The 14,731-nt window shown below is 37.6% G+C and overlaps 1 protein-coding gene across 3 annotated transcripts in view; it reads right to left on the bottom strand.

Moving 5' to 3' along the window:
- Nucleotides 1-14,731, bottom strand: part of LOC110446497 (nesprin-1-like) — a 323,100-nt gene that overhangs the window by 262,860 nt on the left and 45,509 nt on the right. For all 3 annotated transcript variants that reach the window (XM_021491669.1, XM_021491670.1, XM_021491668.1), the window contains exon 3: nt 4,333-4,394. In XM_021491669.1, the coding sequence (XP_021347344.1) occupies nt 4,333-4,394 (62 nt within the window). The remainder of the gene's footprint in view (nt 1-4,332; nt 4,395-14,731) is intronic.

Here is a 14,731-nt window from a genome sequence, read left to right as displayed (position 1 = left end):
ATATGTCCCTTTCTGTCCAGCTAGATCTGTAGTAGTTAATTATAAGCAAGACCTGATAACAGAAAAGTTAAATGTGTCTGAAAAAAGAACTAGAATTTGATTTCCTCTCATTGACTTCCTGCTAATCTAACAGGAGGCAGTCCATAGACATCTCAAGGTTAAAGTGGACCATTGTGACAGAAGCAGTGATAGACAGAAACAAAGTGGTGTCTATCTCCAACGTCCAGCTTAATGGTCACTGACTTGCTAAGGGTCGTAAGTGTGTGGTAATGTGTCCATTAGAGTGGACAATGGAAGTGTTACACTAGCGGTTTAGGGCAAGCAGCACAGGATCAATACAGTATCCATCTGTTTATGAGACAAGGTCAGATATTTGGGTAGAGGAGGTCAGGTGTGGTGAGGGTTTAAAGAGAATGGATTGATTAGAAGGTAATGCATACTTACTTCTTCATAATACTCTATTTAGAAATTAATATATATTTTATATGCAAATAAGCCTGTTTTCTGCCTTGAACGTGAGGCCTAATTGGCCTGTATCATTCACATAGTATCAATAATGTGACCTTCAAGGTATGCGAAAATTAACTTGATATCCCTCTATGCTAGCATGCAATTGGCTACATATCATGACCATAGGCCTATTGGTTATTCAATCCCTAGGGGAAGGAAAGACACAAGGACATGGGCGAACTCTTTTAATCATGCCACACCCTTCACTTATTCAACATTGAAAGCCTTAACTTTCACCCAAGGATGCTCTAGATCAAAATTTGTCTAAAATCCTTCAGTCGAATAGAAACTTAAGGATTTTAAGACTCAATTATCTCTATTTCCCTTTTTGGGCCCTGCCTCTCTTCCCTTACACACTAGGCCACACCTTCCATTTATAATGAGTCCCATTGACTTAAGCATTTCATAGACCAAGTATTTTATAGACACTAACAGCGATCACCTATGTTACATGCACAGATATCAGTCAAGGGGAAATTATTTATCCCCTTGGGCATGAGCCACGGTCTCCATGCACATACTTCATTATCTTGCCTACATATACATTCTTAAAAGTTGCACCTTTGTAAAATAAAACTTGTTTACATTGTGAAGACTTGCCGGGGGGATAGGACTGTAGGAATACTCATGAGCATGTTCTAGTTATTAAACTGAAAATCTTTAAAATAAAACAGTAGTGTACCTTCCTTAAACTTGAGGTACAGGTCATATTTTGATGTGTTCTAATTTGAATAATATAATTTAAATGGAGATATATTAATCACACTGTGACAGGTGTAAATATCCCACTAATGCAGCGTCAGCTTAAACGTAGTGAATGTCCACACAATGTTTGTCTTGTTTTGTACTGAATAAATTTCTCTCGCATGTATGAATATTTCATATAAAACCTGCATTTCCTAAACAATGCATTGTATAAATATTTTGAATTATCCGTATTTGCATCGTTAAGGAGACCACAGCCATATAAAGTCCTACCTCCTTCTCCTTCAGTGTAGAAGTTACTTTGTTTTTTGTCAACAGAAACTAAACTTCTGGGAAAGCAATGTCAAGTGTGAGCACTAGAAGAGTCCCAATTATCATACCATAATATGGAATAATCACTAATTGATTCCAGATTCAGGGAGATACACATGTACTGTACTTATTTATTGCTTATTGTATTTGATAATACAAAAAAAGTAATATCAATATTTTTATTTGAAATAAAAAAAAAATGTGTGTATAAAGATCAACTGTGATGTCACTTTATAAATTTGGATAATTAACTAGCGTTGAAAACTGCTTATCTGAAAAAGAGCATCGTAGCATATAGCACTGGTAATTTGATGGGCCTCCAGAAATACAATTTACATAAATTGATACCGATAAGCCTTTGCTATATGTGACCCTATCCATAATGTAGGAAATGGACCATAAAATAGGAAAATTTGCTCCTAGATAACATGACAGTGAAGCTTGGACTCTTTTACAGGTAGAGTGTAGGATATAAACCAGGTGTAAACAGGTGTAGACTGATTGGTCTAGTCAATACCTATCAAACTGTCACATGACTTTAACACTCAGGCATGGTGTAGCCAGAAGCAACCTATGACCTTGGTTACAAGGTATTTCAGTCCCAGTGACTAATAGTGTTGTAACTAACAGATAATTACAATATCATCTTCACATGTCAGGGGGTGGGGAGAGTGTACCTAATGGGTAAATATCAGGATCATAGGCCTATGGATCTTCAAAAAGAAGACCCCCTTGTTAACTTTTGACTCCAGTCTGTGCTCAATATCAAACTTACACCTTCATTAAAATGTAAGAATTATTTGCACTGATGGTCTATATATATGTAATACCTGTGTAAGTATCACAGTTCCAGATATTGTACCTGGCAGCTTGAATTTTAATTCTATGACCTTTGAAGTAAGTGAAGGTAATTTCTATATGGAAATTTCATACCACTCTATCAAAGGTTCATATTGTCCTTGGCCTTTTGGTTCTAAAGAAGAAGACATTAAAAGAAAAAGTTGATGCCAGATGATCAAATGTTTTACAGATGTCAGATGATCAAATGTCTTACAGAGACATATGATCAAATGTCTTACAGATGACAGATACTGCACCACAAGATACTAAGCTCACTTGTCCTTCAGGCAGGTGAGCTCATAACACGAGGAATGTCTTGTTTAAACATATCAGTAGGTGCATATTTCAGGTACCCTAGAGAACTAATCCTTGTAGACAGATTTACCTGCACGTGACAGATCACATAAAACAGGTACACATTGAGAAGTGATGTTGCTACCTAACATTAACCTCCTGTCACACTAACATACCACTTACAACCGACATAAACGGGTGCGACAAATCTCGCGCCTAAAGGTGTGAATGTTTATTACTGTAACCACAGGCACCTGATACCTGTACCAGTATGACAGTATCTATGATAGTCATACCAAGTTTATAAAAGTTCAGTTACCCATACTCCTACATTTACTACAAATCCTCCTCATTTCCTCTCCAGTAAAATGATACAGAGGAGGTCTTCCTGTCAGTGTTTACCTACTGTATACACCATAGGTGACCGTAACACGTCTGAACAATATTCATTTCTAGTTCCTGATGAAGCTCACAATACACTATTCTGTTTATATTTGAGAGTATAAAGCTGGGTTTCTTTGATATTTTAATTCCCCCTGTCTGTTCAGACTTTTGGGAGCATCTGTTTACAAACAGCTGTATCAAACCCAGCAGGGGATAAACCAGTGATTGGTAAGGGCATGGCCGCCACACTTAATGGCTTTGTAAAAACTGGTGCCATCAATTTATTCCTGTAATCATGGTGGCAAAAATCTTTCACTTTTAACTGATAGATTTACTTTTACAAAAGAAATTTACTGGCATTGACAGAAAAAATTATATGGAATTCATTGCATATCGTTTGAAGAAGCTTGAAATGTTTAGAAGTTTTCTTCGTGATCAGAACGACAGAGATCAAATTACTTCTACTCTTCTTCTTACAATCAATATTTCAAAGGGTTTTTTTCTTGTTTTTCTGGTCAGTTCCAAAGTTCAATATGCACAACTACAGACCATGGGGAACCCTACGTGAACATTGAGAAATACCTCCAGTACTAGAAAAGACCTCCAGTACTAGAAAAGGCTCTTACAGGCTCTAACTCTCCAAATTCAAGATGGCTGCATGATGTACAGGTGGGCTGATCATCATTTGACCAAAATTGAATTATTTCCCACCAAAAATAAACAAAATATAACCAAAAGAGTTTTTCCTTAATATTAGCTATGGTAAAGTTAACCCCTCCCCAGGGGGGAACAAGCGGTCACCTTGGGATTATGAAATTCACAAATTTGATAAAGCGCTTCAGGATCTTTCCATCATAAAGAATATTTGATTCTACCATATCAAGGTCTGAAGATTTTTTTGAAAGTTAAGTCAATTTGACACCTTTTGGCCCCAACTCTCGAGTACCTGAGGGTTTGATCCATATACCGCATAATTCATAAGTTTGGTTTGCCATCGGCCATGGAGTTTTCCTGTACAATTATATTGAAATCAGTTCAGTAGTTTGGAGAAGATGTCCAAAATGTGAAATGTTAACAGACATAAGATGCACAACTATAGATAAAAGGTGACCACAATTAACAGGTCAACTGGGAGTCACCTTATATCAATTTACTAACCCTTTCACCACTGTAGGCCATAATGGACTCGTCCAGATCAATTCATGGTAGAGTCTTCTAAAGTTACATAGGGATGAAAGGGCTAAACAGATGAGGCCAGAGATGGCCAGACGAGAATTTATAACTAACCTGTTTGAGATACGTATTCATCCAGTTGGTGAACGTTTTCTTCTGGACCCTCTCCTGCTCATCTGGAAAGGACAACGAAGAAAATTAATATTAGAAACATGACACTTTGTTGCTGATATAACCTATACTACTTCTGGACCCTCTCCTGCTCATCTGGAAAGGATAAGGAAGCAAATTAATATTAGAAACATGACACATTGTTGCTTATATAACCTATACTACTTCTGGACCCTCTCCTGCTCATCTGGCAAGGACAACGAAGAAAATTAATACTAGAAACGTTGGTGAACGTTTTCTTCTGGACCCTCTCCTGCTCATCTGGAAAGGATAAGGAAGCAAATTAATATTAGAAACATGACACATTGTTGCTGATATAACCTATACTACTACTGGACCTTCTCCTGCTCATCTGGAAAGGACAACGCAGAAAATTAATCTTAGAAACATGACACATTGTTGCTGATATAACCTAGACTACTTCTGGACCCTCTCCTGCTCATCTGGAAAGAACAACGAAGAAAATTAATATTAGAAACATGACACTTTGTTGCTGATATAACCTATCCTACTTCTGGACCCTCTCCTGCTCATCTGGAAAGAACAACGAAGAAAATTAATATTAGAAACATGACACTTTGTTGCTGATATAACCTATACTACTTCTGGACCCTCTCCTGCTCATCTGCAAAGGACAACGAAGAAAATTAATACTAGAAACGTTGGTGAACGTTTTCTTCTGGACCCTCTCCTGCTCATCTGGAAAGGATAAGGAAGCAAATTAATATTAGAAACATGACACATTGTTGTTGATATAACCTATACTACTTCTGGACCCTCTCCGGGGCATCTGGAAAGGACAACGAAAAAAATTAATATTAGAAACATGACACATTGTTGCTGATATAACCTATACTACTTCTGGACCTTCTCCTGCTCATCTGGGAAGGACAACGAAGAAAATTAATATTAGAAACATGACACTTTGTTGCTGATATAACCTATACTACTTCTGGAGCCTCTCCTGCTCATCTGGAAAGGACAACGAAGAACATTAATATTAGAAACATGACACATTGTTGCTTATATAACCTATACTACTTCTGGACCCTCTCCTGCTCATCTGGCAAGGACAACGAAGAAAATTAATACTAGAAACGTTGGTGAACGTTTTCTTCTGGACCCTCTCCTGCTCATCTGGAAAGGAAAACGAAGAAAATTAATACTAGAAACATGACACATTGTTGCTGATATAACCTATACTACTTCTGGACCCTCTCCGGCGCATCTGGAAAGGACAACGAAAAAAATTAATATTAGAAACATGACACATTGTTGCTGATATAACCTATACCATTCTTTGGAGGCATATTTTAAGGGAGTGCTTCTCTTGAAAGAATTAAAGTCTGTTTTGTGCAAATGAAATAAACACATTCCAACAAAACTGGAAGAAGAAAAAGTGTCCCCATTTAATGCTTGGAGATCAACTGAAAACTAGAGATATTTATTGATTAGTTTTCATTGTACCTAGAATTCCTTTTCTACCTTTCAGATATATGACGTTGCATCCTGTAAAACACCAAAAATTATAAATTCATATTGAAACTCCAGATACCAACATCCAATTTATTGCATTCTGATGCAAAACTACAACTGTAATCTGCAAAGCAAAGGATGGAATATTGTAATTTCCTCTCTGATACTGTAATGATCTGAAGAACAGAAGGAGATCAAAGTCAGCCGACTCTACCATCAAACAATGTAACTGCAACAACAATTAAGGCTAGTGTAGACTTCTATAAGGCCTTTCTGCTGTGGACTCATTACAAAACATCTCAACTTTAAATTAATACAGCTGTACCTCCTCAAGCTTCCTACCACTATCATGAAACAAAATGTGAAATTCTGCTCCATTAGAAATCTTGTTTGATTAACGAAGTATTTGGTTACTAGCATTCCTGTCTGTTTACATGTATGCAACAAGTCATAAATATAACAGCCAGAATATACTAAGGACACCATGAGGTTCAACACAAACCTTATAAATGTCTACAGTTTCCAAATGAATGCCAGTAATATTGTGTTGGTGTGAGCAGCCTCATAAACCCACAATGACATTGTCAGCCTCATAAACCCACAATGACATTGTCAGCCTCATAATCCCACAATGACATTGTCAGCCTCATAATCCCACAATGACATTGTCAGACTCATAACCCCACAATGTCATCGTCAGCCTCATGAACCCACAATGACATTGTCAGCCTCATAATCCCACAATGACATTGTCAGACTCATAAACCCGCAATGACATTGTCAGACTCATAAACCCCCAATGACATTGTCAGCCTCATAAACCCACAATGGCATTGTCAGCCTCATAAACCCACAATGCCATTGTCAGCCTCATAAACCCACAATGACATTGGCAGACTCATAAACCCACAATGACATTGGCAGACTCATAAACCCACAATGACATTGTCAGATTCATAAACACAAAATGTCATTGTCAGCCTAATAAACCCACAATGACATTGTCAGCCTCATAATCCCACAATGACATTGTCAGACTCATAAGCCCACAATGACATTGTCAGCCTCATAATCCCACAATGACATTGTCAGCCTCATAAACCCACAATGCCATTGTCAGCCTCATAAACCCACAATGACATTGTCAGCCTCATAATCCCACAATGACATTGTCAGACTCATAAACCCGCAATGACATTGTCAGACTCATAAACCCGCAATGACATTGTCAGACTCATAAACCCGCAATGACATTGTCAGACTCATAAACCCCCAATGACATTGTCAGCCTCATAAACCCACAATGACATTGTCAGCCTTATAAACTCACAATGACATTGTTAGTCAATTTCAAATCAACAAGAACTTAACAAATACACAAGAGGCCCAATGATCCTGTATCACTCATCTGTTATTCATCTTAAATCTGTGACCTTCAAAGAGGTCAAGGTTAAAACTATTTAAATTGGCCAAGTGTCATTAATCTACATATTAATTTTAGGGCCTTTGTAGATTGTATTACTCTACACTTATGAATCAATAGCACTTAACACCATTAAGCTACAGGCCAAATATTCAGAAGTTGTTCAAAGGTTTGAACACATTTGATTCCTGTGATCTTGAAAACGCCAAATGAGATATATTTGAATAAATGTTAAGACCTCTAATCAAGCATACTACTGGCCAAATATTATAAACCTAGGCCTCTTAACCATAATACAGAAATTGTTTAAATGTTTCAAAATGTTTAATCTGTAACCTTGAATGCAGAATAAGGTCATTTATTACAAATGTGATAGCCTTTTATTCCAGCATGCTACAGGTTAAATCATCCTATTCATCTTGCTTATTAACAAGAAGCTGTTTAAAGGTTTAACATATTTTTCTTGCTACATTAAAAGTGGGTTAAGGTCATATATTTTAACAAAGTTACAGCCATTCATCCCATCATGCTACTGCTACAAAAGAGTTCACCTTGAAAGTGGGTCACAATCATTTATATAGACAAACTTGCCCATCACCCATAGTCTCTTGGAAATTCAGATGAAGTCATTTAGATTTTTCAAACTTCCAGCAGTATGGACAACAAACACCTCACTATGTCATAAGCTAACTAGGTCAAGCCCAGCTGAGCTAAAATAAAACCAAAGTGATGATTTAATGTTTGTCTATTACCTTCATTCTACTTGGACCAAAACTCAGGAGGGCATTATAGTTGGGTGTGTTTATAAAGAATTGTACTTTTATCCCAGTATACGTAGGGATATATAATTGGACAATGAGGCCCTGCACACCATGCTCCACCGTAGAAATGATTTGTTTTCTAGCCGTTGAGAAAGCAGATATTCTTTATTGAAGATTGAGTGGATGCTGTTTTCTCCATCAGTTTTGTTACAAATAGCCTGCTACTCTAGCAAGGCAAGAAAAGTGACTACACCCTTTTTATGTCAGTAGGTGAAAACTCTATCACTACCCCCTATAGCTCACCCAGCTTTCAATCCCCCACCCCAAGCTTGCTTTCTGTGTTCTTTCATTTCCAGTATATTTTTGTATTGGAAACAATTTGACATGATAGAGCAGAGAGAAGGAAAGGCAGGATTGTTTACAAAACAAAAAAATAAACATATCCAGTTTTTGACTTTGCTGATTTTGCACATATGGCAGGACATGTCCATGACACGTCCAGGTTTTGTGATGTATAAATAGCATGCATGTGCAGCAGCAAAGACAAAGATGTGGGTGTACACACTTAGACTGGCTGTACATAGCCGTGGGTGTACACACTTAGACTGGCTGTACAGAGCCGTGGGTGTACACACTTAGACTGGCTGTACACACTTAGACTGGCTGTACATTGGTGTATAACCATATCAACCACGATTGTAACCATACATATCTGTTCTATACGCTGCTGCTGTCGTGTTTTGATCCTTAAAAAAAACATAGCATGATGCCAAGATATTTGTATTTATTTTCATACATGATATCAATATCTGAACCATACAATATTAAAGGTCTCTACGGAAAATTCTTCATTCTGATATTTCCTATAAATCGTGTAGTGACTTGTCCAAATCTATAATTAATCTATTAGCGACACACTTTGTTTACCAGGTGTGCGATTCCATTTCTAGGCTGATATGCAAAGCATCCGTGCTAACACGGCAGCCAGTCACTCTGCATGCTTGAGTAGGTTTTTGAGTATACCATATATTGCAGTTTGTATATGGGTGGTGTAGTAATATTTCATGAATGGTTATACCCGACAGTACAACATGAGGTTATTGATTACCTGTGGAGACTTACTCCGATATTGATTCCACTCCAGCATTAAAGAGATAAATAGCTGTGTCACCACTTTCTCAACAGGAATACATTGTTGAGAAGAAAGCTGTCTACCTATGGATCATATCTTCGTTATCTTATCTCACAAAATATCTTTATTCTTAGTATTTCTGAGGAGGGAACATACCTTGATAATATCCACTGTCAAAATTCTTATATTTAATTTACATCCAAGCTAGTCAGTTCCCATTAACTCGGCGGTTTTGCTGTTATATAGTTTTTAGTGTCAAATAAATGCTAAGTGGGAAAACCTCCAAAAGACTCACTATATTGACTCACTAACTCAAACTTTACAGTTATTATTGAAATAATTAAAATACTTTATTAGAAAGGGATTTGGAGAAGAATTCCAGGGTAATGTGTGTGTTGCACTTTGTAGTAAACTTTACATTGGAGTTGAATGTCTGATGCCACTGACGTTAACTTAGTCTCGCCTTCACTCCTTGGTCATAGCAAACACAAATCAGATTCCACTCCATAACAGGTCTCCATATATACCAATTAACTGGACATCATGTATTCAGCTCACACAGCCTCCTTTGACACAATCTGATGTCAGGTAATATCAAATAGCATAGTTAGCTTCTTGTAATACTTGTGCACAAGTAGTTCATTTACATAGCTATGCATGTATACAAGTTTTATGGATGCTTGACAAATGTAATAGACAGGCCTACTTCTCTCTATATTTAATTATAGTTAACTAAACCTCCTCCCCATCACCTAATTATAATTCCAACCATGTTTGTGTTGTAAAACTATACCATCTTGATGTCTGGAAGTTTTGCTCTCTTTACAAAGATCTTCCATATAGATTTGTTTTTAGGTTCACCATTCATTCATTCATTCATTCATAAATAAACTTTACACAATCTACTGTAATCATGCAGTACAGAATCAACACAGTACATAATTACTGTAATTAGTGAATGGTAGAGCAGGATATACTTCCATCAATGTGACTGCACCACACATGATATAAATATACCATGTCAGATCTAACGTGTCTCAAAAACGGTCTCAGTCAAAATACAAAGGAGTCTGCATGGGAAAAGTCTGATTACCCTACCATTAGTCTACATGGGAAAAGTCTGATTATCCTACTATTAGTCTACACAGGGAAAAGTCTGATTATCCTACCATTAGTCTGCACAGGGAAAGTCTGATTATCCTACCATTAGTCTACATGGGAAAAGTCTGATTTCCCTACCATTAGTCTACATGGGGAAAAGTCTGATTATCCTACTATTAGTCTACACAGGGAAAAGTCTGATTATCCTACAATTAGTCTACATGGGAAAAGTCTGATTTCCCTACCATTAGTCTACATGGGTAAAAGTCTGATTATCCTACCATTAGTCTACATGGGAAAAGTCTGATTTCCCTACCATTAGTCTACATGGGTAAAAGTCTGATTATCCTACCATTAGTCTACATGGGGAAAGTCTGATTATCCTACCATTAGTCTGAGTCTGATTATCCTACCATTAGTCTACACAGGGGAAAGTCTGATTATCCTACCATTAGTCTGCACAGGGAAAAGTCTGATTATCCTACCATTAGACTACATGGGAAAAGTCTGATTATCCTACCATGAGTCTACACAGGGAAAAGTCTGATTATCCTACAATTAGTCTACATGGGAAAAGTCTGATTTCCCTACCATTAGTCTACATTGGGAAAAGTCTGATTATCCTACCATTAGTCTACAAGGGGAAAAGTCTGATTATCCTACCATTAGTCTGCACAGGGAAAGTCTGATTATCCTACCATTAGTCTACACAGGGGAAAGTCTGATTATCCTACCATTAGTCTGAGTCTGATTATCCTACCATTAGTCTACACAGGGAAAGTCTGATTATCCTACCATTAGTCTACATGTATGCAGTACAGAATCAACACAGTACATAATTACTGTAATTAGTGAATGGTAGAGCAGGATATACTTCCATCAATGTGACTGCCCCACACATGATATAAATATACCATGTCAGATCTAACGTGTCTCAAAAACGGTCTCAGTCAAAATACAAAGGCGTCTGCATGGGAAAAGTCTGATTACCCTACCATTAGTCTACATGGGGAAAAGTCTGATTATCCTACTATTAGTCTACACAGGGAAAAGTCTGATTATCCTACAATTAGTCTACATGGGAAAAGTCTGATTTCCCTACCATTAGTCTACATGGGTAAAAGTCTGATTATCCTACCATTAGTCTACATGGGGAAAGTCTGATTATCCTACCATTAGTCTGAGTCTGATTATCCTACCATTAGTCTACACAGGGGAAAGCCTGATTATCCTACCATTAGTCTACACAGGGAAAGTCTGATTATCCTACCATTAGTCTACATGGGAAAAGTCTGATTTCCCTACCATTAGTCTACATTGGGAAAAGTCTGATTATCCTACCATTAGTCTGCACAGGGAAAGTCTGATTATCCTACCATTAGTCTACATGTGAAAAGTCTGATTTCCCTACCATTAGTCTGCACAGGGAAAAATCTGATTATCCTACCATTAGTCTACATGTGAAAAGTCTGATTTCCCTACCATTAGTCTGCACAGTGAAAAGTCTGATTATCCTACCATTAGTCTACACAGGGAAAAGTCTGATTATCCTACCATAAGTCTACATGGGGAAAGTCTGATTTCCCTACCATTAGTCTGCACAGGGAAAAGTCTGATTATCCTACCATTAGTCTACATGTGAAAAGTCTGATTTCCCTACCATTAGTCTGCACAGGGAAAAGTCTGATTATCCTACCATTAGTCTACATGGGAAAAGTCTGATTATCCTACTATTTGTCTACACAGGGAAAAGTCTGATTATCCTACCATTAGTCTACATGGGGAAAAGTATGATTATCCTACCATTAGTCTGCACAGGGAAAAATCTGATTATCCTACCATAAGTCTACCTGCGGAAAGTCTGATTTCCCTACCATTACTCTGCACAGGGAAAAGTTTGATTATCCTACTATTACTCTACATGAGGAAAAGTCTGATTATCATACTATTTGTCTACACAGGGAAAAGTCTGCTTATCCTACAATTAGTCTACATGGGGAAAGTCTGATTTCTCTACCATTAGTCTGCACAGGAAAAAGTCTGTTTATCCTACCATTAGTCTGCACAGGAAAAAGTCTGTTTATCCTACCATTAGTCTACACAGGGAAAAGTCTGCTTATCCTACAATTAGTCTACATGGGAAAAGGCTGATTATCCTACTATTTGTCTACACAGAGAAAAGTCTGATTATCCTCCCATTAGTCTACATGGGGAAAGGTCTGATTATCCTACCATAAGTCTACATGGGGAAAGTCTGATTTCTCTACCATTAGTCTACATTGGAAAAGTCTGATTATCATACTATTTGTCTACACAGGGAAAAGTCTGATTACCCTCCCATTAGTCTACATGTGTAAAGTCTGATTTCCCTACCATTAGTCTACAGGGGGAAAAGTCTGATTAGCCTACTATTAGTCTACATGAGGAAAAGACTGATTATCCTACCATTAGTCTCCACAGGGAAAAGTCTGATTACCCTACCATTAGTCTACAGGGGGAAAAGTCTGATTATGCTACCATTAGTCTACATGTGAAAAGTCTGATTTCCCTACCATTAGTCTACACAGGGAAAAGTCTGATCATCCTACCATTAGTCTACAGGGGGAAAAGTCTGATTAGCCTACTATTAGTCTACATGAGGAAAAGGCTGATTATCCTACTATTAGTCTAGGGGGGGAAAAGTCTGATTAGCCTACCATAAGTCTACATGGGGAAAGGTCTGATTATCCTACCATTAGTCTGCACAGGGAAAAGTATTTCATTGATTGTAGATTTCAAATGTGTGCAAGGTGTTCGGATTGAAATCTGCCTCCTTTGATAATCTTATCACTTGCCATGGTTGAACAGGTTAACATTATATTTTGGTTACCTGATATATAGTTGATCAGTCAACCTTAAATCCTATATAACAAATCATGGAGATATAGAATACTGTGTAAAAATGAAACAAATGAGAAATATCTTTGACCATCCAGCCGGTCACTGGTTCCCCTTACAGAGCTCACAGCAGACCACCAGGAATTGAATATGTCTAAATCTGGTAATTGAAAACCTACCCGGACAAAAGAAGTAGAGTTTCACAAACAAGATTTCCACTAAAACGGTTTACTTCTAAACTCGTCAGATCCTATCATCAGGACATCAATTAACAGAATCAAGGTACTCCAGGATCAACAGTCAAACACCTTGCTCTGATTCATTACTATCAAAAATCAAAAATGTCATATTGTTCATAATAGAATTCAATAAAAAGATAGATATAAGACACATACAAGTGATTGCAGCTTTCAAATGAATAACACTGCACCATAGCACTGTTTCAGAGTTTGGTTTGGTTTAATTTTGTCATTTAAGGACATGCCTCCATGTGTGTAGAGTATGTGTACTTGCGTGTTTTGCAGGAGACAGGGTATGTTGGTGTGCTTGCCTCCTTGTGATAGCGCGGATCTCATGTCGATTTTATAGTGCTATCTCACTGAAATACCATACCGAAGGCACCCAGCACAGCATTCCGCCCGGTCACATTATACTTACAACGGGTGAACCAGAAGCTGTTTGTGTTTAACTGTTACTCCAGCCTCAGTAGGTCCCTCCAAATGTTTCAGCATGATATATCCCCAAAATCCCTCCAAAATTTTCAGTATGATATATCCCCAAAATACTTCCAATGTTCCAGCATGTTATATCCCCAAAATCCCACCAAATGTTTCAGCATGATTTATCCCCAAAATCCCACCAAATGGTCCAGCATGATATATCCCCAAAATCCCACCAAATGGTCCAGCATGATATATCCCCAAAATCCCCCCAAATGTTCCAGTAGGTTATATCCCCAAAATACCTCCGAATGTTTCAGCATGATTTATCCCCAAAATCCCACCAAATGTTTCAGCACGTTATATCCCCAAAATCCTTCCAAATTTTTAATTATGTTATATCCCCAAAATACTTCCAATGTTCCAGCATGTTTTATCCCCAAAATCCCACCAAATGTCCCAGCATGTTATATCTCCAAAATCCCTCCAATTGTTTCAGCATGTTATGGGGGCAAAATCCCTCCAAAATTTTCAGTATGATATATCCCCAAAATTCCTCCAATGGTCCAGCATGTTATATCCGCAAAATCCCTCCAAAATTTTCAGTATGATATATCCCCAAAATCCCACCAAATGGTCCAGCATGATATATCCCCAAAATACCTCCGAATGTTTCAGCATGATTTATCCCCAAAATCCCCCCAAAAATTTCAGCATGTTATATTCCCAAAATCCCTCCAAAATATTAAGTATGATATATCCCCAAAATTCTTCCGATGTTCCAGCATGTTTTATCCCCAAAATCCCACCAAATGTCCCAGCATGTTATATCCCTAAAATCCTTCCAAATGTTTCAGCATGTTATGGGGGCAAAATCCCTCCAAAATATTAAGTATGATATATCCCCAAAATC

The sequence above is a fragment of the Mizuhopecten yessoensis genome, unplaced genomic scaffold (assembly GCF_002113885.1).
Source record: "Mizuhopecten yessoensis strain PY_sf001 unplaced genomic scaffold, ASM211388v2 scaffold2741, whole genome shotgun sequence".
Lineage (NCBI taxonomy): Eukaryota > Metazoa > Mollusca > Bivalvia > Pectinida > Pectinidae > Mizuhopecten > Mizuhopecten yessoensis.
The sequence above is the reverse complement of the archived record's forward strand: the minus strand, read 5'-3'. Positions and strand labels throughout refer to the sequence as shown.